The sequence below is a fragment of the Aptenodytes forsteri genome, unplaced genomic scaffold (genome assembly GCF_000699145.1).
Source record: "Aptenodytes forsteri isolate BGI_AS27 unplaced genomic scaffold, ASM69914v1 Scaffold142, whole genome shotgun sequence".
In the NCBI taxonomy this organism is placed as follows: domain Eukaryota; kingdom Metazoa; phylum Chordata; class Aves; order Sphenisciformes; family Spheniscidae; genus Aptenodytes; species Aptenodytes forsteri.
The window spans coordinates 4,996,145-5,016,435 of NW_008794598.1; the positions used below are offsets into that span (position 1 = coordinate 4,996,145).

Below are 20,291 nucleotides of genomic sequence, written 5' to 3' on the forward strand. Positions count from 1 at the left end.
TGGAGAGAGCTCTTGATTTTTGCAATTGTTCTTTGGTTCGCATATAGCTTAGCAGTGTATGAGAACCTTAGAACAGCTGCTTCTGCCAGTAACCTTGAACTTCCCTTACCACTTTCTTTGTTTTCAAAATGCTGTGCTGAGTAATTGATGAATGTCACAGGATAAATACATAGGGCAGAGCACAGAAGATGTTTTCAGAGACAAGGATGAGGGGAAGAGGAATATCGCTGCTGGTGGTGGAAGCTCCGGGGAAGGCGGGCTATGCACATAGTGCAGTGAGATTATATAGAAGGATCAGGAATACTTAGCCCTTTTTGTCCAGGAGTCTTAAAGCGTGTTTCGAGATAAGTGAACAGTAGCTTGATGTAGAGGAGGCAGAAGCACAGAAAAAGAGTTTTGCTCATGAGAACCTAGGAAAGGATCCAGATTTCCGGACTCCCAATTCAATTTCTATAAATTGATGCCTTGAAGTCTGGAAGATTGCGTGAGTTGGTTTTAATTGCATTATGTCCTCTCTCTCCCCTTCCTCTCTCTCCCCTGTGTCCTCTCTCTCCCCTGTCCTCTCTCTCCCCTGTCCTCTCTCTCCCCTGTCCTCTCTCTCCCCTGTCCTCTCTCTCCCCTGTCCTCTCTCTCCCCTGTCCTCTCTCTCCCCTGTCCTCTCTCTCCCCTGTCCTCTCTCTCCCCTGTCCTCTCTCTCCCCTGTCCTCTCTCTCCCCTGTCCTCTCTCTCCCCTGTCCTCTCTCTCCCCTGTCCTCTCTCTCCCCTGTCCTCTCTCTCCCCTGTCCTCTCTCTTAGTTCTTACCAAGCTTGTCTCTCTCTAATAGATCACACCGCCTGCTCCAAGTACCCAGCAGTCCTGGTCTCAGCCGTTTGGAGTCAGCCCAAATGCAAGTAGCATTGGTCAATACTTTGATAAGCATGACATGAAAGAGTCATCGTACCACCTCCTTATCTCACGCTTGGATCTGCATATCTGCGATGACAGCCACACTCGAGAGTCAGGTAACTGTGAGAGCAGCATCAGGAGGACACTGCAGGAGGAAAACATTAATCCAGTCATCAATTTTCTCTCATGAAGGAGAATTTTCCTTTTGAAAACAAACATCTTTCGTGTTACTCTTTCCCAGTGAGGCAATAGGCAGTTGTTCAGGCTGATGGAGAGATCAGTTCTGTATGTCTGAACTAGGTATTGGAAAATTTTTTCTTGGCTCCGTGGGACAAACATGGGAAAGTCCATCAGTGGACGTGGTTGCCAGTGACCTAGTTGAAGTGATAGAGGATATGCTCTAGGAACAATCTGGTGTTGAGCAATGGGAATAAAGCGTGATTGTTCCACTTGGTGAGAAAATGTTTTGACAGTGTTCAGGACATTCGCAGTAGCATAGCTACAAGGATTCTCTGCCACCTTTGACAGACCATTCCCCTGCCTACCACGTTCTTTTCAAGCAAGGCTTTGCTGACTAGTGTCTCTTTTACTTCTCGCTCCCCACTACTGAGATGTACTTCTAAGTACTTTTTTCTCTTTTCAGGCAAATGTACCCCCCTTTCTCTGCACAGCCATCTCTGATCCAAGTTGTACTGTCTGTTTCTACACATCTTCCCTTTAACAAAGAAAAAAAAACCTCCTACCCATGTCCATCACTATTCCAGATATCTTTGGATTGGTCTGTGTATCACTGTCTCCTGAGCTGCTGTTATCAACATCTTAGCTCAGTTTTGTTGCCTTTATTTCACTGGCCCTACCAGCAAGTGTTGGAAACGCAAGTGCTGGTTATTGTAGTGGGAAGTGTAATTGATAGGGGCCTGGGAAACAATGGGATCTTGCATTTTGGTATTTGAGATTCTAGGCCTGGTTCTTATGGTATGAATTGTTGGCCTGTTACATTTAGTTGTCCTTTTCCTTGCCTAGGACGAGATTTTGATACAGCTTTCTAAGATGATACCCTAATACTGTCCATGGTGACAAACCTGTAGTGGCAATCAAAGCAATGTTGTTCTGAGTTCTCCTGGATCAGGGCGTGGATTGCAGAGCTGATCATGGTTTTCTTTGTTCTGTTTTCCACAGGCACTTTGAAGCATGGGATGCTGGGAGGTGCCATGCAGCTGACCTTCAGGAGGATGGCTTTTGACTATTACCCTTTCCACAGGGCAGGTAGGGGAGCGTGTGGCCTCCCAACTTGAGAAGGGGGATAAAAAAGAATTGAAGAACAGTGATGCTATATGGCTTCAGGCAGGACTGGAAGAAAGTCTACACAAAGGACTTGGGACTTAAATCCTCATGGGCGGGGTTAATCTAATTTACCTGTTGGTGGATGACTGACAAGTTTCTGGCAGCGCAGAGTACAAAGAGAGGAATAAGTTGCTGTCTGTTGTAAAGACGTAAAGTTGAAACTTTGGATTCCATTTCAGTTGCTTAAGCTCTGGATCTGGTTCTTACATGTGCCTAATCAATTTGGAAGGGTTATAGGATGTATCCCAGGAGAAAATCTGTTTGTGGTTAACTGAAGAATCAAGGAAAAGTGACCTTGGCATTCTTCCCAACACCTGAATTTGAAACACTTGCTGGTAGGACCAGCTCTGTTGTGTGAAAGCCTGCACTTGTTTCACAAGCACTTAGTATGCTGTGTATTGCGTATTCCAGATGTGGTATCTATAATAAAGAGGAATGCTGTATAGATTTGCATACATTTGAGGGGCACAGGAGGATTGTGTGTATCCAGGAACCTCATTTTAAAGCCAGGATATTTGCTTTCATGCAGGAGATGCCTGCAAGCATTGGGTGAGGTACAGTGAAGCAATGGAAACACGAGGACAGTGGGCGAAGAAGTTGGTCAGTGAATTTCAAAGCAAGATTGAGAAGCTTTATGAAGAAATGGACCCTGCATTTGCCAGGACTCCGCTTTCCCCCTTCAAAAGGAAACCAGGTAATGGCATGTGATAAAACTCTTAGTAAAGCAGGAGATGGTAATAATTTTGCTCCATCTACCAATATCTCTAGTTACCTCTTCCCAGTTTAGCAGGCTGATTTGTTGGTGCAGAAATCCATAGCACACTAAAAATCATAAATATAATGTCAAAGGAAAGTGGCTATCATACTGGAATAACGCTGCAGCAAGAATGGACAGACTGTAGTGGTAACTTTTCTAGCTAATTTATTGAGTTTTTCCATAAGTGAGTGTATAAGGAGTAAATTAAATACTTAAAGCCTGGCTGAAGAATGTGTTCTCTTGAGCATACTCATCTTTCACAGTGTTCTTCCTTCAAAAGTCCTAAGTTTGGTTTTCTTCCCCTGCCTATCTGTGCCCCTGTTTCTAATTTTGGGGCTGTTAATTCTGCTCTGTAAGCACGTGTGTTGGTATTGATGGTGAAGTTTGCTGCAAAGGAAATGAGCAAAACCCCACTGGTTCTGCTTTTCCATCCCCACAGATACTTCGTTGAGTCCTCATAGAAGTCCCTTAGAGAAAGGCCGTGTACCTCCCACAAGTTTGCCACGACTCCGGCACCCTCCCTGGAACCGGCTTCGATCCAGCTGTGTGGTCGTTCGAGTGGATGACTTGGACGTTCACCAGGTAGGGATTTGAGCAGTGTCTGGAGGTGTTCACATCATTTTTAAAAAAAGAAATTTAATCTGATATGATTCAAATAACTCATGCAAATCTCATGTCATCCAAGACAATCAAAACTCTGCCCAGAGAACCCGAATGCCGTTATGTTGCATGTAAAACTTTTAAACCAAGTATGAACCGCTGATAATTTTCATGTTCAGAGGAAATTGCATGCATAACCACAGAGTTTCTGGCACCCTGTGTCTGTTCACATCTAAACTTGCATCAAGCATTAGGCAGGCCCAGGGCAAAAGATTTCATGCATTTGAGAAGTTAGTGAGGATATGGATTTTTGACAGAGGAGGAGTAAGTCTTACCTCATCCTTTCTGACCCAGGACAGAAAGCATCACTAGACTGGATCAGGCCCTACATCCATAGACCCTGTAACCATTGCAAGAGCATAATCAGTACCGGATACTATAATGGACTTACCAACATGCTGTTAATCTGGAAGAAAGCTATAATAGATTTCAGTTCTGTTTATTCACGTCGCCTAATTCTTACTGTCATGGCTCTTACTAGCAGTGACGGGAGACATAAAGAACGAAATTCCTTCAAAGGAGAGGAGTTGGCAATATTAGTAGGTAGAAAAAAAGTTTTATTTTTACTTGAAAGCAGAGTATGTTTGATGTGTAAATGAGACGGATTGAATACGGGAGACTGCAGGGTTACTGGGACACTTTGTTTTGCCAAATCTGAATTCTGCACAACTGCATACCATTGTGTTTTCAGGTTTCTACAGCTGGTCAACAAAGTAAGAAACCCTCCACCTTGCTTTCATGTAGTAGAAAATTCTTCAAACTTCCCGATCAGGTCTCTGCAATCCATATTGAATTCACAGAGTATTACTTCCCAGACAATCAGGACTTTCCAGGTAATACACCAAGGTTAGCACCTTCTTTCATAAGTTTCTTAAAGAATCAGTCAACTCTTAATTTAGGTGTGTTAACCCTGTTACATATTCTCTGGGTGTCCATTTTTGTTTAGTTTTCTGATGTTTGCCTTTAATATTTTTTTTTTTGCCTGTGGGAAAGTGGGACAGTTTTGCCTGGTGTAGAGTGCTTTGCGTGCTCTGCAGCTGGCTTGATGTGAGACCTGGAACACCTCGTTTCTCTGGTGCACCACAGTTTCTCCCTTTCATCAAGAGATCTGTCTTCCAGTGGGTGTTGAAGCCCTCTGCGTTGGTACTGTCAGTGCAGGTTATGCACTGAGCTGCAGACCACTTGAAGTGCATTTTCTGCTATTATTAATCTGTCTTGATTCTGTTTCATTCTAGTTCCATGCCCAAACCTGTATGTACAGCTGAATGGCCTGATGCTTACCCTGGATACAGCAAGTGTGCTCTGGATAAACCTCTTCTGTCTGGATCTTTATCGCAGCTTGGAGCAGTTCAAAGCCATCTACAAGCTGGAGGACTCAGGCAAACACGATGAGCATTTTGATGTTCGACTGGATGGCTTCCGGATGAAGGTACCATTCATTTCATTCCTTTCCCAGTCTTCAGTGTTCTCTCCCTCCCTGTCGTGGAAGGAACATGGGACCAGGACATAGCTGGAGTCCAGAATGAGAAAACAAAACCTCTGCCTTTCTCTACCTTTCTTCTGTTTACTGCTTGTGTTAGTTTTGTTTTAATCTGTGGGCCATAAAACAGGTGCTTGAGTTCTAGTCCAGAATAGGCAGGCAAGTCAGTATTTACGAAAACAGTTTCAAGGAGAAATTGATGGTTCAAGGAGTCAAAAGCTGTTTTCTGGCCCTTGGAAACCACTCTGACTCTCATACCGTTCCTGATGGGCCTACGTCTGCTGCATTGACATCCTATGGTGTTTGTCATTGACTACCCTTGTTAGCAGTTTTGCCGGGAGGCTTAAAAGCCTGAAAGTGTAGTAGGTCCTTGCAGAGAAAGATCAAAGTCAACGTAAGCTGAGCTGCTACTACATAAGCCATGGATGGTAAAAGAACCTGAAATAAAACTCAGCTTAAATTCCCTCATGTCTGATTCCTCTTCCCTGATTTGTGAATTTTATTTAATTTTTCAGATAGGGATAAACTGAGAGTCTAGTCCAGCTCTTGGGATTTTAGTAGAGACCAAGACTTCTCAATTGTTTAGATATATTCCACAGCTGACCTTCCGTGTAAATGGCCAGGACAAGCCTCTATTAATTTCCCTTCTCACCCCTTCACTTGTAATGTCTTTCTCCTCCATGTAGCTTAACATCCCCGTGGAGAAGAAAGTCACTGACCATCAAGATCGTCCACAGACACTCTGCATTTGCACATCAGAGATGACTGCCACCAACACCCGCCATGCTCCCTTCTGCAGCTGCCAGGACCTCCAGAGCCTCTTCCGTAAATTTGCCAGTTCAGAATTCTTCCACTCCAGCTACACTAAGTTCCCAAGGTCTCAGGACAATTTCGGCCTCCTCCACACCCTTTTCTTGCGCCATGCATATGAGGTGGATGATAGGCCTCAGAAGCAGCCAGGCTTTCCCCAGCTACTACACAAAACCTCTGCCTCTGAAGATCTGTGGTCTATGAATTTCACTGAGCTTTCCCTGGACTTCGAGGGGGCTGAAAGCTCAAAGGGCAGAGCCCTTAGCTTTATTGACCCTTTTCCCCTTTCCATTTGGGCCTGCCTTCCCAAGAGATGGGGGCAAGCTCAGATATCTAAACAACAGGCATTGGCTGCCTCTGAGTTGAAAATCAAGCCTTCTGCCAGCTTTAGCAATCACTCCAAGAATGATAACCTTTCCAGAGAACATGGGGTTTGTCAAAGATCAAAGACTGACCAGGATCTGAAGAACATCTACAAGGTCCCAGAGACAATGGATGTCTTGGGAGAATCTGACTGTGAAATTGATGATGGAGTAGATGATAAAGAGCTGGAAGCCTCTGCCGATATCCATGTGCTTGTGTCCTCATCTGTTCATGTCAAAGTTCGTCTCAACCACTACCAATACTTGGTGCTGCTCAGGATGAAAGAAGTTCTGCAAACACTACAGGAGCAGTTGGCCCAAGATACCCAGGAAGTGACTGGGTCTCCTTTAGATTCCATGTCTGCTTGTGTAGGAGTTATGTTCCACAGTGCTGAAGTGGCCCTACTCATGAACCCTGCACCAGGCTCTGTCTTGGAACCCAGATCCCTTGACTCGGACACAACAAGCCTGATCGAGTCTGAGCTCTCGCCTTCAGACAGCAAGGAGGGGCTGGTGGCTGAAGAGAAGGAGCTGAAATCAGAGACCAGTTCGGAGAAGGGAGTATGCAGTACCTCAGCGGTCCCAGAGGACAGTGGGATTGAAAATACAGGTACCAGTGTAACCAGCGTACCGCTGGAGAGACTCCCAAGATCCGCAAGTGATGGAGCTCTGAGTACAGCTCCGCATAGTAAGAGCATAGAGGAGAAAGGTTTGATAGAGGAAGCACGTGAAGCTGTGGAAGCCCTGGCTACAGAAAGACCAGCAGAGACCAGCAGCCATCCTCAGAGCCCTTCTGCCCTCCCTTCTAGCCCAACCTCAGACACGCAGCCCCTGGGGAGAGGAAACATCACTCTCAATGGCCAGGCAGAACTCATCCCTTTGAAGAACATAGAGGTGGAGTTGTCTAGTGCACTGCATATCACAAAGGATGCCACGAAGGAAGCTCTGCATGTGACTATGGACCTCACCAAAGAAGCCATGTCTATAACAAAAGACGCTCTGAGCCTGAGCCGGGAGAAAATGACCTCCACCATGCAGAAAATGCTCTCTCTCCCTCCAGCCAAGTGAGTGGGCCATCCTCCTGTGCTTCACGATAGCAGCAGCAGGGCTGCTGGGAAGGGGGGAAACGTAGGCCAGCTGCTCCCTTTCTTTCCATGTCATTTGGATTAGAGAATAGGTTAGATTTCCATCTCTTGGAGATGGTCTAAGTACACTAAAGTCTGACTTGCAAGTGTTCAGAGTCCAGCCCAATATCTGTATAATCTGGAGGCTAAGCTGTTTGCCTTTATCACTTTTTTTTTTTGGTAGGGATTCTGTGCCCAAAGCAGAAGAGGGAGCAGTGACTCCAGGCGGGGGTGGCAGCAGCCGAATGCGTTTCTTTTCCATGAAGAGGACAGCATCCCAGCATTCCTTTGACACCACATCTGTGGATGGGAGCGGCCCTGAGGATGGGCTCTCTGTGGACAGCGATGGCAGTGACGGCTTTGTAATGCTCACAGACTCTGGTAACAAGCGCTTGGCTTTATCCTCTCCCCCTCTCTTATTTCACATCAGTGAACAGTTTTCTGCCATGGGCAACTGAGTCATGGTGTCTTGTGCCACTCCTTTTTGAAGGTCATGAGTAGTTCACCCACAATGGCTCTTTCTGCTTTTATAGGTGCCTTTTCTTTGAGATGAGGAGTATAAATGAGTGGGGAGGGTGACCCCCGCATATAACAGCGGTGTTCTAAGGCATTTGGCCGTACTAGAGCAAGGACTGTAAATGTGTGCAGGTGGGTGGATGGTACATAGCATTTAGGAAGGGTTTAGTAAGGGCTGGTTGGAAATAGGGTACACTGAGCATTTCAGTGGACGTCTTTCACTTCAGCTCTGTATTGCCTAAATTCATCTGAGGAGCTGGAGAGAGTTCCCTAGAGGATGGTATAGGCTGATAGGCCATGAGATTCAGGCAGGTGCTGAGATCAGGACTTCTTAAAACCAGAAAAAGAAACAGAATCAAGTTCTTGTTACTTCCATTTCAGAAGCCAGCCTGGACCCCCTTCCCTCCGGGCATCTTCCTCAGATCCACAATGACACAGGCAGTAGAACAAGCCTGATGGCAGAGGACGAGGGTGTAGCGTCTCCTGAAATAAACAGCTCGACTTCACAGAGTGAAGACCCCAGCCTTCAGCTGGTCAGAGTTCTGTTCCTTTTCACTGTAATATTGTCTCTAAGTGAAACTGGAAGCGAGCCGTGAGGTGGTGTTTGTTTTAATACGTGAGCTTGTCGCTCGCTGTTTCAGGTGTCTGTCCTCGTGTTGAAGATGAATGAGGTTAACTGTGGAATAGAAGCACGAGGTGATGATTTGTCTGTTGCTTTACAAGTAATGAACGTGGTTCCAGAGCAACTGAACAACGTTGGAATGTGGCAGTACCTGCGTGGCTATCTGGGTAAGTCACTAGCTCTTGGAGTCTGCTGCTTTTATAGCTGCACTCTTATAACTGGCTTTTATACTGGCCACCCTTGGGGAATATTCCATTTTGATTGGTACTTCAATGTTAATGTTTAGTGTACTTAGGATTGAATACGACTTGTGTGTGACTGAATGTGAATGCTAAGAATCTTTCTGTCAGTGGTCCAAATCTGGTATTTGAAAGATGTTTCCAGAGTCCCTACACAGTCAAGCTCTATGGTGCCTAGTAATCATTGACTGGGGTTTTTTTAATTGCTGCTAGGATGCATGAAATTAATTAAAAGAGCGAATAAAGCTATCTAGGGAAACCCTGAAGTTATTCCTGCCCTGAGAATAATGCTTCTGGGCTAGGGTACTTCCCCAGGGCTAAATTTGAATTAAAAAAAAAAAAAAAGAAACTAAAACCAACCAACCAACCCAAAAAAAAAACCCAACCCAACTCCAAAAAACGAAAACGAAACCAAAATCAACTACGACCCAAAAGTTCAAGTGGAAGCATGAGCAGTTCTTGGGCTGTTGATCCTTCCCTTTAACAGTACTGCCTGTGGCCACGAGGGGGCAAAGTGGAATACAAGATTGGGTAGTGTTGAGGACAGTGGAAAGACTGATGAGCTCTGGAGAGCGGAGCGGTGAGGGAGTTTGGTCAACTCCTGTACATGCAAAATGAAGGCTAGTTTTAAAGCGTGCTGAGGTGGTGAGAGAGAGAGAGGGAGGCATCTGGGGGCTTAAATGGTCCAGTTCTGGTGTTAGTTCCTGTGATGTGGACTCTTAGTCGTTTGAAATTTGGATTCGTTTCATGTGAAGAGTGATTTCAGACTACTGTCATTGTGAACTTGACTCCATTCTGCATCTGGACAGTAAAGGGCTTTTCAAGATACCTATTTTGAGTTTATACCTTATTACTGATGCCATCTTCTGCAATGAGATCTTTCTGCTATAGCTCTAGGAGATCCAGGTATAGAGAAGCCTTCAGTCCCTGAAGCTAGTAAGACCCAGCCAGAAGTGTGCTTACGTCTTGAAGTAGGACCTAATGCTGCTGTACATTCACCACTTGCTGTTCAGAATGGCTTCCTTCATATGCTGGTCCACAGTTACACAGCAGAGCTCTTCATGTCCTTCCTTACCAACCTTGGCCCCTTTCTTGAGGATGAAATAATTCCAGAGGTGATCCCCATGGAGATAGAAGTTGTGGATGCCAAAATCACACTGAAGGTGAGTGTATGGAGAACCAGAGATTCCCCCCAGGATGGTAGCCTGGGCAGAGCTCGCTCACAAGATTCTGCTTGGGGAAGGATGCTGTGGGATTGCTGTGGGCCTCTGTAGAGGTCCTGTTTTCCTGACAGTGTTTTTATTTTGCTTCTAAAAACTGCCTTAGGGATGAACGAGTGACACAATGGAATTGTTGAGGGATCGGATTGTGGAGAAATGGGAGCCCGACATTCAGATTCTCTCCCCAGCTTTGTTGATGACCTGTTTTGCAGACTCAAGGGAAAGAATTAAATATCTCTTCCTCCAAGTGCTTGTGTGAAATAGGAAAAACTTGACCTTTTCTGTAAACATTTAGAGAATTACAGATGAAAAACATTGCGTAAGAGCTGGTTGATACTTAGGAGGGGGCACTGATGGAAGTTCTTGATTAAACCTTTTTGAAAGCCATGTTTGGCTCCACTGACAAGCAGGAACCAGTGTTGCTGCACAGCAGCATGAAAATCTCCAGACTAAGGGATACTGGCATTTTTTGGCTAAGGAATATTGGCTAGGGGTTTGAATCAGGAATTTGTAGGATGACAACTGTGAGAGCCGCCTTCAGGGTGATGGTCGTAGGCCTCTCCTCAACCTTTATTATGGATATGACAGAACTTGGTTCTCATTTGTGGGAGTGCTTTCTACACAGATTAAGACTCACATGCAGCCTTGTGTATAAAGCCAGGCTTTTCCATATGGTGGGTGACCTTGGTGAGCTCTGGCGGTGCTGCCAATCGGTAACGCTACTCCTGTGAAGGCTGGGGGCAAGGGGGATCCTTTGCAGAGTTGCCAGAGCTGTCACAGCAGTTAATCTCTTCTCTGCTTTGTTTTTGTCCAGGATGACAGCCCCCGGGTATACCCTACTTCCCCTGGCCCTGTTCCTATCACCTTGGCAGTGGATCACGTCATTGTGAAGCGCAGAGATGATGGGGTGTTCTATCTAACAGGTCAGCAACGTCGGGGAAACTTGTCTTGTTCTCCCCCGGCACCCCCCAGGCTGTGCTGGAGATAGAGCGCTCTGCTGTGCCTGGTGCCAGAGGAGACTGGAACTGAAACGTGATGGTTGCTGCTGGGAAGGATGGGCTCTGGTGTGTGAGCGGTCCCTCCTTCTGGTGGAAGTGACCGCAGAGAACAGAATGGGCAAATAATCTTCTGTCTTCAGTGCAAGCACCCAGGTCCTTTGGCTGCTCTGCCGTGTTAATCGCTGGATGCATGCATTCCTGCCTCTCTAGTTCTTGCTGCTTTTGTTGTTTTGTTTGGACAGCAAACTTGATACCTAGGGCAGAACAGGTTAATACCTAAAACAATGAACTAGCAGCCTGAATTCATGCCTGATGTTTCCTTGAGCTGACACCGTCAGGACAGATTACTGCTTCTTCCCTTGCTTTAGTTTCTCCGTTTTAAAATGGGAATGAGATTCCCCCCCCTTGCCCCGTTTAAAAAGAGAGAGGGGAGGAAAAAAAAAAAAAAAAAAAAAAAAAAAAAAAAAAAAAAAAAAAAAAAAAAAAAAAAAAAAAAAAAAAAAAAAAAAAAAAAAAAAAAAAAAAAAAAAAAAAAAAAAAAAAAAAAAAAAAAAAAGAAAAAAAGTTAAAGTTATTCTTCTTGTCCTGAAAACCCTGTTATATAAATGTCCACACCTGAATGTTTTCTATGCTTCTTTCCAGCTCCGCGAGGGGAGGGCTCACCAAAACAGGAAAAACCTGTGTCAGTTCTTCAGGAACAGAAGGCCCCAGCAGAGTGTGTCTTGGCAGCCCCAGCAGCAGGAACACATGGACTGCAGGTGAGTCACTGCTGCCTGTTGCTGTCTGGACAACTAGATAGCTGGCAGTAGGCTGGAAAACTAAGTCTCTTGTCTTCACGTGTTTGCTGGTAGGTGTAGCGCGTTGCAGATAGGGAGTGCACACAAAAGCAGCCTGTATCCTTTTACAGGCATTCTGAGAAGTAAGGACACCTTGCCCAGCATAAACTCTTGTTCCCTTTCAGAAATCTGGTGGGTTTTCTTTTTCCTGATTGGCTCCATTTTCCCACTGTGTGCAGTTCCTTGTTAGAAAAACAAGAACCGCGAGGTTCCCACAAAGAAAGAGATGTTTTGTCAGAGTAGAGTAAGTCTTACAGCCAGGGAGTTTCAGGTTGCGTAAAGTTTCTGCTATTCCGTTTGAGCTTTCTTTCCGTTTTGATCCATATATCTGGAATTCAGATGACTGGTTTATTTTTAAATATATAGTGTTCTCTAATTATACTTCCTGTTTGCCAGGTCTACTTGGTAAGTGGATCACTTGCTATGGTAAAATACATATTAAGGGAGCAATGTGGCTGACTAGATACAGAACTGGACTGGGACTTTGGATTCTGTTCATTAGTTGGTGACACATCACTTCATTTCTCATCTTTCTCTTTTCCATTTAGTGCAGAGACTTTCTCCCCATTCATAGCATCTTGTGAAACAGGGCCCTGACCAGAACTGGAGCACATAAGCATCACAGTAGCTTAGCTTCAGTTTATTTTCTGATGTTATTGAACTTAGTAGGAACAAATGCAAAGGCTAAGTTCTTGAGTAAAAATATTTCTGACAGCCCAAGGAAAAAACTGTCCCGTGCCATGAAACTGTAGTGGGACCTCACTGGCAATGTTTGAGGACAGAACTAACTTTGTTCATGGAGACAAGAAATAGGAATGCCAGGCATCTGCTTGCTCCAGCTATCATCTTAATTTAGTTAAATTTAATCTTTAGAGGTGTATCAGGACCCCTTATAAAAGAATGCGGATCAGAGCCCAGTATTTTTTTTTTCCTGCTTTCTTTGTATAGTTATCTTCACCCAGAATCGGCTAACTGCTTTGCAGGAAAAAGCCGTGCCCGCTGCAAGTCTTGTTCCTATGTCTAGAAATGTGAAGGGAAGTCTTGGGAGAAAACAGTCGTTAGACGGCTGTTACTGGCAGCCTGAGCTGACTCTAATGACGGGTATGGAAGTCAGCAGGCACCAGTTGGCAAGTATTTCTGCAGCTCAAACTGGGTCACGTTGTCAGTGAGCTTTGTGTGGTTGTGTCACGTAGTGTAATTCATCTCAAAAGCTCCTGCTTTGGTTTTCCTCTTTGAGCAGATCGGTGTAGTCGGATCTGCCCTGCTCTTTACCTTTGAAAACTCCTGGTTTGTTTTTTCTCCGCTTGTCTCTTGTAGTTAAAGGAAGTGCCAGAGTTGCAAAGGGAGCTTCAGACCATGAAAATAGCCCTTGCAGAAGCCAACATGGACAAGGCTCGCCTTCTGCAGGAGATTAGGAAATACAATCCCCTCTTCCAGCTTTGACAGTGAAGGCGCAGGCTGCAGCTGCTCAGGAGGAGCGGAGACCACCACCAGCACTAAGGCGGCTAGTTTGATTATATTGCTGCTAAACGGGTCAACCTCCTGGAGACTGATCGCCTCAAAGAATGGAAACCAACTGTGATTGCAAAATGAACTTGAAAGAGGGAGAAAGGAAGGAAGGAAGGCCTGGCTGAGCAACAGGGAAGGAACGAGGAGTTGTTACCTGTTTGCAGCCACTTTCCTCTGTCCTGGCAGTATGGTGCTGCCTCTGTCGCTGAACCAGGGCAGTGGCCAGCCTACAAACAAAAGGTCAGAAGTTGGGGGGGGACACCCCATGTCTATTCATCCATACGGTGGCAGTGACAGTGTGCTTTCATGGTAACGTCTAGAGATAGTCTGTGTTGGGGTTTCTGCTTCTTTCAGCCTTGTGTTCTCGCCTAATCATGCATGCCAAAGAACACAGGAAAAGGAACATAGTTACTTCGCCACATCAGGAATGACAGAGAATAGGTATGGCAGAAAACATTGCTCAGAGCTCTGATGTGAAAGCATGTGTACTATCACATGAAAAACAGAAACAGGAGGTCGGTGGGTGTGGGAGATGCAGAAGGGATTTCCCCCCTGTGGAGTAAGGGGGCTACAGCTCACTATTCCCTCAAGAACAGGGTCAGGATAGTAAAGAAAGTCCTTCAGACTTCTTTTTCCACCAGTAATTTGTTGTGTCAAGACAGAATCGGTAGTGTATTAGACTTAGTCTAGTTCATTCTCACTTAATCCCGCAACGTTTGGCTTTATTGATGCAGGAACACAAAGGAATTAATTTATTTCATGACAAAGTACTGTTTAAACTTTCTTTAATTTTACTGTCAGAGAACAGGGGTGAAGGAAGTTGGTTAAGTCACAGAATGAGATGACCTGTGTGTTTTCTTTGGGATGCACGCTGTCCGCAAACCATTGTATGCCAGAGTTTCACCAGTGGAGAGCTGGCCGCACAAGAAAATAGCTGTCTGCGTTCCTGCACGGTTGTGTATTTTTATTAGCACTGAGCACATGCCTGATCTTAAATGTCTTTTAACAGAGATGTTGGTATGTGGGTCAGGAGAAGGGTGCTGACCAGGCCCCCTTGGGTGGAGGCTGACACTATTAACTGCTCACTACGGGGTGGAGATGAAACAGTAGCTGCTGGGTTGAGCATGGTTTGTATTCTCGCCTTTTCTGGAGCTGCTTCCCTGAAGAGGAAGAAGTCTCTGTGGTCAGTGACTGACTTCATTTATAAAGAAATAGTCTCTACAAGTGTGGAGGGGAAAAAAAGAAAACCCTAGTAAAATAAGAAGTAAACGCTAATTTTAAAAAGGAAAAAAAGGAAATGTCATTTATGAACTGCAAGAATCAAATTCACTCCTGGTACCTGGTTTCTTTGCTCTGCTAGTCCGGGCAATACGTGGTCGATGTGCTGAAGAAGGAAGCAGCCGTAAGGGGCAGTTGTAAAGGGAGGAGCTGTTCCAGAGGAGAATTTGCTCTGTGTTCTGATACAGAAAGGGGTGACTTTCAGCCCCCTCTGTGTTATGGATGAATGCCTGTTCCCTCCCCTGTTATACACAGCATCTTTACTGTGTGCAGAGTTTGTTGGATTTTATCTTATTTCAAACTTTGATTTGGATTTTTCCAGATGCATTTTGTGTTTGTGTAAATGTCCCATTTCTGATGCACGGGCTTTTCAGTGCACGTAAAACAGGTAGCGATTGCCACACGCTAAGTGCTAGGAAAAGTGACAGATTATACGTGATTCTCCTTTATTAATCAGATGAAAACTTCACTTGTCTATAAAGGTTAGGTAACCCTTATTGTGTTTTTCAGCTGAACACATTCCCCAAAACATTCATCTATTGGATTTTTTTCTGTTTTTTTCTATGTAAGCATTACTCCACTGAAATTAGTTTAGCTAAAGTAATACAAGATTTTAATCCTGCTCACTATGCAAGGAGCGGCCTCTGATTTACAAGCCATGATGAGTTGAGGCCTGGAAACTACGCAAAAGAAAGCAAATAACTTGGGAGTTAAGTTTGTTTTTCCTACCGTGCTCGTATATACTTGTCCCTTTGCCCAGGCCTGGAGCTGTTGAACACTTCCCCTTAAGAGGCACTCCTGAGATCATTTTAGTTCTTCTCTAGCTCTAGGGGAAACAGGGACATATTTACAGCGCGAGGCTGGATGTGGAGGCACTGCTGTCTGTGGTTTGCGGGGAGCCAAGAGTGAATTCCTTGTGGTCGTTAGCTTTCACTTTGAAAAAAGAGGGTATAGAAGAGAGGGATGGTGATTAAAACGACTGTCACTCTTAAGATGATCATCGTAATTCCCTGGTTTACTCCATTAGACTGAAGGTAGCTTTGAATAACAGTTGTTGGAATTAGTCCTTGCATGCTAGGTTTGAGCAGACAGCCTTGGGGCAGGCTGTACTGGCGGAGTCCAGTATTTCTGCCAGGATCTGACTGACCGGTGCCTACAGCCAGACATGACACTGGCAGCGAGAGCCTGACCTTCCTTCTAGAACCTCTGGAAGCAGGCAGCCATAAATGAATTAACAGGAGGGGTACTTGCCTTTGGCAGAAGCATGGGAGCTGAGCTGCAGGAGGCTTCACGCTCGCCACCCACTTAGCCTGGGCTAGCTCTGATGTTTGGATGCTGTGACTTCTGCCGGTTGCTTTCCCTCCTCCACGGGAGAGGATGACTCCTCCTCGTTCCTGTTAGACAACCTGGCTGTTTTCTCTGGAGCACGTTCTGTGACCCATCCCCTGCTCAACGCAGCCGTTGACAGGATAGATTTGTGGTGCTGCCTGTGATGGAAAGTGTGCTAGAGCAGCCCGCCAGGCCTGCTCTCAAGGGGAAAATGCACTTTAACTTTTTAAGCGTCAGCGGGCATTTCCTTCACCAATACTGCCTCGTGCGTAGAAGAATTCAGAAGTAAAAGCAGGGGTTCTGAAACGCAAGTCACCTTCCGTAGTAAATAAGACTCTTGCTGTGAGTCCTCATAGCAAGAGAGAAAGGAGGTAACAAAGCATCTAGGTATCTAGACTTGCTGTGAAACAAACCTGTATGCGAACAGCTCACTGTAAGTACCATTACGAACTGCACAAAGCCAACACAAGCAGGAGTTGCGCTTTGTTTAGTCAAACAGTTTAGTGCTTCTGTGCTTGCTCCCTCTTCCTGTGTGAAGCAAGAAATATAGGAATGCTTGCCTTGGTGGAATGCGATGGTATTCTTACTCTTTATTCAGTAATTGCTTGAAAATGGGAGGTTTCTTTCTTCGCTTTCAAATTTTCATGACTTTTTGTTTGAGTAGGTGTCCAGCTTCACCTCCAGCCAGCTTGGGAAACAAGTAGTGTGCAGAGAGTTTCCTCGGACAGGGTGCCTACTTGCTGTGTCACACAGCTCCTTACCACTCCTTCCCACGTGTGCCGACTGAACAGGGCTGGGGCCAAGCTGTTTACAGCAAACTTCTTGCTCCGGCAACTCAAGTCAGCTGGTTTTGTTTTAAGAATTAAAGCACTTCGATTGTTTTAAGTATCAGTAAAAAGTACTGTAAAACAAAATCCACGTCCTTTCTACAGGGCGTACGTGTGGGAGGACAGAAACTCCCCTGTCTCCACTGATGGTGATTAGCAAAGTTTACTTTGTAGAGCCTTTTACTTAAGGACTCTTTCTGTGTTATGATGAGAGCCAACTTAATCCTTTGTGTAACTATACCACAGTTACCCTAGGAAGAGCACATGGCCTCGGCATCTGTTACATTTAGTTAGAAGAAGCGTGCTCAGAGGGGACTACTGTATGTACAGGTGGGTAACGTGCAAGTCTGAACTTGAATTTGAGTTTTCGGCAGTATTGGAACTTTGTTGCAGTATATTTCCACTCATGCATTTATTGGTTCTATGAACCATGAAAAGAAATTAAACTTGTTAACCTCCTCACAGGCTTATGCCTCTTTTCCCCCCCCCTTCCCCTTCCTCACTGTACCGTTTTCTAGACAGCTCCATAAAACTGGCTTTGGGAAGAGCAGCTGAGTGATGACTTCAGAAGCATCAGCTTTCAGCATGCGTTCCCTTGCTTATGCTAATGGAACAATACATGCCTGAGGCAAGGCGAAGCTTCAGGAGCGTGTCAGGGTTGGTTGAGACAGATCATCACGTCGCACTCCCCCTACTTTGAATCACACAAACACCATTACACAACTAGTATTTCCCAGCAAGACTAAGAATACAATAACAAGTTTAATGTACAAAAAAAAAAAGACACTTCTGTACATAGACACCGCTACATCTGTGCCAGCAGAAAGCATGATCCTGATGAGCAAATACACTGAAGACCTTGAACGTTCCTATCCCTGCTCTGTTGAAGCAGGGGAGCCCAAGGCTCCAGGTCAGGGATTTGGCTCCTGCCTGCTTCTGCGTAGTGCTGGGATGACAAGCCAGACTTCAGCAGTGACGGCAGGAAGCCTCCCTGCAGTCACTTAAGTCTGTACGCAACGCTCCTGAGGGAGCTTCAGTCTCATAGCTCTGCTGTAACTGTTGTGAGGTTCACAACAGGCAGCTTGTTTTAACTTCTGTCTCCTCTTGCTGCTCTTGGGACACTTCAGTGGAAGATGATCTTCTTATATTTGGAATTGGGGATCTGTCCTCGTGACTTGAGCCTCCTGACCGCCTCTCGCATGTGTTTGGGCTGCAGAGGTGGCAGCTCCCCCCACTTCTCGCACACATCCAGTGCTAAACAACAAAAAACAAGGAGTTCACGTGAGCAGGACAGCTAAGCTTGGCCAGTCTCTTGCTGTTTGAGCTTTAATTTTAAAGGCAACAGGTAACACTTTCACCCAGGGTTTACAGCTCACATTTTGTTAATACACAAGAATGAAACCGCTTTGTGCTTCTCTTTGAAAGAAAAGTCAGTTGTAGGGGCATCAATACCGGACCGCAATAAACCGCTTTTTAAACCACTCCAGCTACTATGGAACACGCTGCTTTGAGTCATGCAAGAACTTACGATCTTAAACCTTCTGCTCTAAAGCCACCCCTAGGTTGGGTGGTGTGTTTTGGGGTTGTTGCGTACAGCAGGGACAGGAAGGTACAGTGGACTTACGGGCCAGTTTCTTTTCTACCATTTGCAGTATCGTTCACACCTCCTGCCAAGGCTGTGCAGCAATTATGGACAGCAGTGAAGCTGCTTATCCAAACCGCCTCAGGCAGCACAGCGCTGCAGAGACAGTAGCAGTAAAGCTGCATCACCCCGGTAATGGTGATCCCGGCACACACAGGCCACGTTTTGTGTGACAAGTCTATACGAACTGGCTGGCATCAAAACCGGTATCACCTCCTCCTCCGGCCCGAGCAGAGCAGGGATATAGCTGGGTCGGCCTTCCCCCGCCCCCGCCGTGTCCCAAAAAGATCTCTGCTCATCCCATAAAGGAATAATCTTGCAGGTTAAGAGGCTTGAATAACTCATTTCCCTCCGGGCTGAATTTGTCCACGGCAGCATTAACAAAAGATCCTTACTGCCCCATTGCAGCCTGCTCACGGGCCGACTTACAGGGCAAGAGCTTCTAAGTTATCCTCCTTAGAGAGGATAAAACAGGTCACTGGTCACCAACCTCTGCTGACTCACGGGCAGCGATACAATAGGGTTAGAGAGGACTACGGGCAGCACCACGCCTCACCCCTCTCCTGGCTTAGCTCTCAGCTGTAGCGTTCTGCTGCTGCTGGAAGGCCAGAGGGCCCCGGGGGACAGCAAGACTGGGAACCACGAGACGTCCAGTCTTGTTCCATGTCCTTCTGCTCTGCTTTAAGCAATGGGTTTACCCCGTATTCTTAACCGTTTACTCGACGTTTGCCACTCACCTTCCTCCACCACCTCCCCAACAAAGACCTTGGAAATGCCAGACATGGCGATAACCACGTTCTGAGAGACAGAGGTGCCGGTGATGGACTGGATCAGCTGCACAAGAGGGACAGAAGAGTCAGTCGAGCGAGGTACACACAGCAACGGTGAAACGTTTTAACTCATATTTAGCCGTTTGAGCCTGTCGAATATCAGCCAACAGCTAATGAAATGCATAGAACTGATCTTTAAGAATTAGGTCCTACAGCTTTGGGCACGTGCTGGCTGTCAAGCTTTTAGCTTACCCTCATTCAGCTGCAGGCCCTCTACCAGGAATTACTTTTTCCCCTTGCCCCACACCACCCCCCCCAGACCACCGTTATTTAAGATGAGCTCCTGTTTAAACTGCCTAAGCCGTGCGAGGGCACCGAGCTAGAACGTAATGGGATGAGCCCATCCGAGGACGATGGCCTCGGCCACCGGGGCCGAGACGCAGCTGGAGGAGGGCGTCACCGCAGAGCCAGCTCGTGCCGTGCGAGGCCTAGCCGTGACCGCAGCCAGGCTTGGTAAGGCTCAGCCTGCTTGTTCCGCTCAGCCTCCTTCTGTGGGGAAGCGTTACTGAAGTCGTACCCGTTTAATGGCAGCTTTGGGGAAAGCAGACCGGCGATACATCTCGTAGCGGTTCAACTGTTCTTCAGAAAAGGAAGAGACCAGTATTCTGGAGCGGAGAGAATTGATTGTTTACAGCGAAAACAAAAATAAAAGTCCGAAGCTCTTCAGGCCGCTGCAACAGTCCTGCAAAGCCCTCCTACCATCCTAGGCCTCCCGCAGTACCAGACAGAGCCGGGAAGGGGAAGACGGTGCTCCAGCGGAGCCAAGGTTTGCAACGCAAAGCGGCCGGGCCCCCTCGGGAGGGAGGGGGGGGTCTGGGACAGAGCCGCGGCCGTCGTTAACCACGGGATCATAAACCGATCAAACGATTATCGCGCGGCGCCCCCCCGAGCAGCAGCCTCCCCGGCGCTCACTGCATCTTCTGGATCTCGTCCTCGTCCACTTTGTGCTTCTTCTCCTTCCTCTCCTTCAGCTCCAGCTTCACCTTCTTGGCCGCCGAGGGCTGCAGGCTGGGGTCCTCCCC

General features: G+C 46.3%; 2 protein-coding genes across 3 annotated transcripts in view; one reads left to right on the forward strand and one right to left on the reverse strand.

Annotated features, from left to right (window-relative positions):
• The window catches only part of UHRF1BP1 (UHRF1 binding protein 1), a 29,513-nt gene extending 12,255 nt beyond the window's left edge, over positions 1-17,258 (forward strand). For both annotated transcript variants that reach the window (XM_019470363.1, XM_019470362.1), the window contains exons 8-21: positions 825-1,002; positions 2,066-2,152; positions 2,760-2,924; positions 3,427-3,569; positions 4,339-4,480; positions 4,883-5,076; positions 5,814-7,363; positions 7,608-7,804; positions 8,321-8,472; positions 8,581-8,728; positions 9,692-9,963; positions 10,835-10,943; positions 11,661-11,776; positions 13,172-17,258. In XM_019470363.1, the coding sequence (XP_019325908.1) occupies positions 825-1,002; positions 2,066-2,152; positions 2,760-2,924; positions 3,427-3,569; positions 4,339-4,480; positions 4,883-5,076; positions 5,814-7,363; positions 7,608-7,804; positions 8,321-8,472; positions 8,581-8,728; positions 9,692-9,963; positions 10,835-10,943; positions 11,661-11,776; positions 13,172-13,297 (3,579 nt within the window). In that variant the 3' untranslated portion in view covers positions 13,298-17,258. The remainder of the gene's footprint in view (positions 1-824; positions 1,003-2,065; positions 2,153-2,759; positions 2,925-3,426; positions 3,570-4,338; positions 4,481-4,882; positions 5,077-5,813; positions 7,364-7,607; positions 7,805-8,320; positions 8,473-8,580; positions 8,729-9,691; positions 9,964-10,834; positions 10,944-11,660; positions 11,777-13,171) is intronic.
• A 105-nt stretch (positions 17,259-17,363) lies between these two features.
• The window catches only part of TAF11 (TATA-box binding protein associated factor 11), a 10,543-nt gene continuing 7,615 nt past the window's right edge, over positions 17,364-20,291 (reverse strand). Inside the window, exons 2-5 of the mRNA XM_009272946.2 lie at positions 20,182-20,285; positions 19,787-19,874; positions 19,177-19,273; positions 17,364-18,051 (exon numbers count right to left, since the gene is read on the reverse strand). Of these exons, the coding sequence (XP_009271221.1) occupies positions 17,921-18,051; positions 19,177-19,273; positions 19,787-19,874; positions 20,182-20,285 (420 nt within the window). The 3' untranslated portion in view covers positions 17,364-17,920. The remainder of the gene's footprint in view (positions 18,052-19,176; positions 19,274-19,786; positions 19,875-20,181; positions 20,286-20,291) is intronic.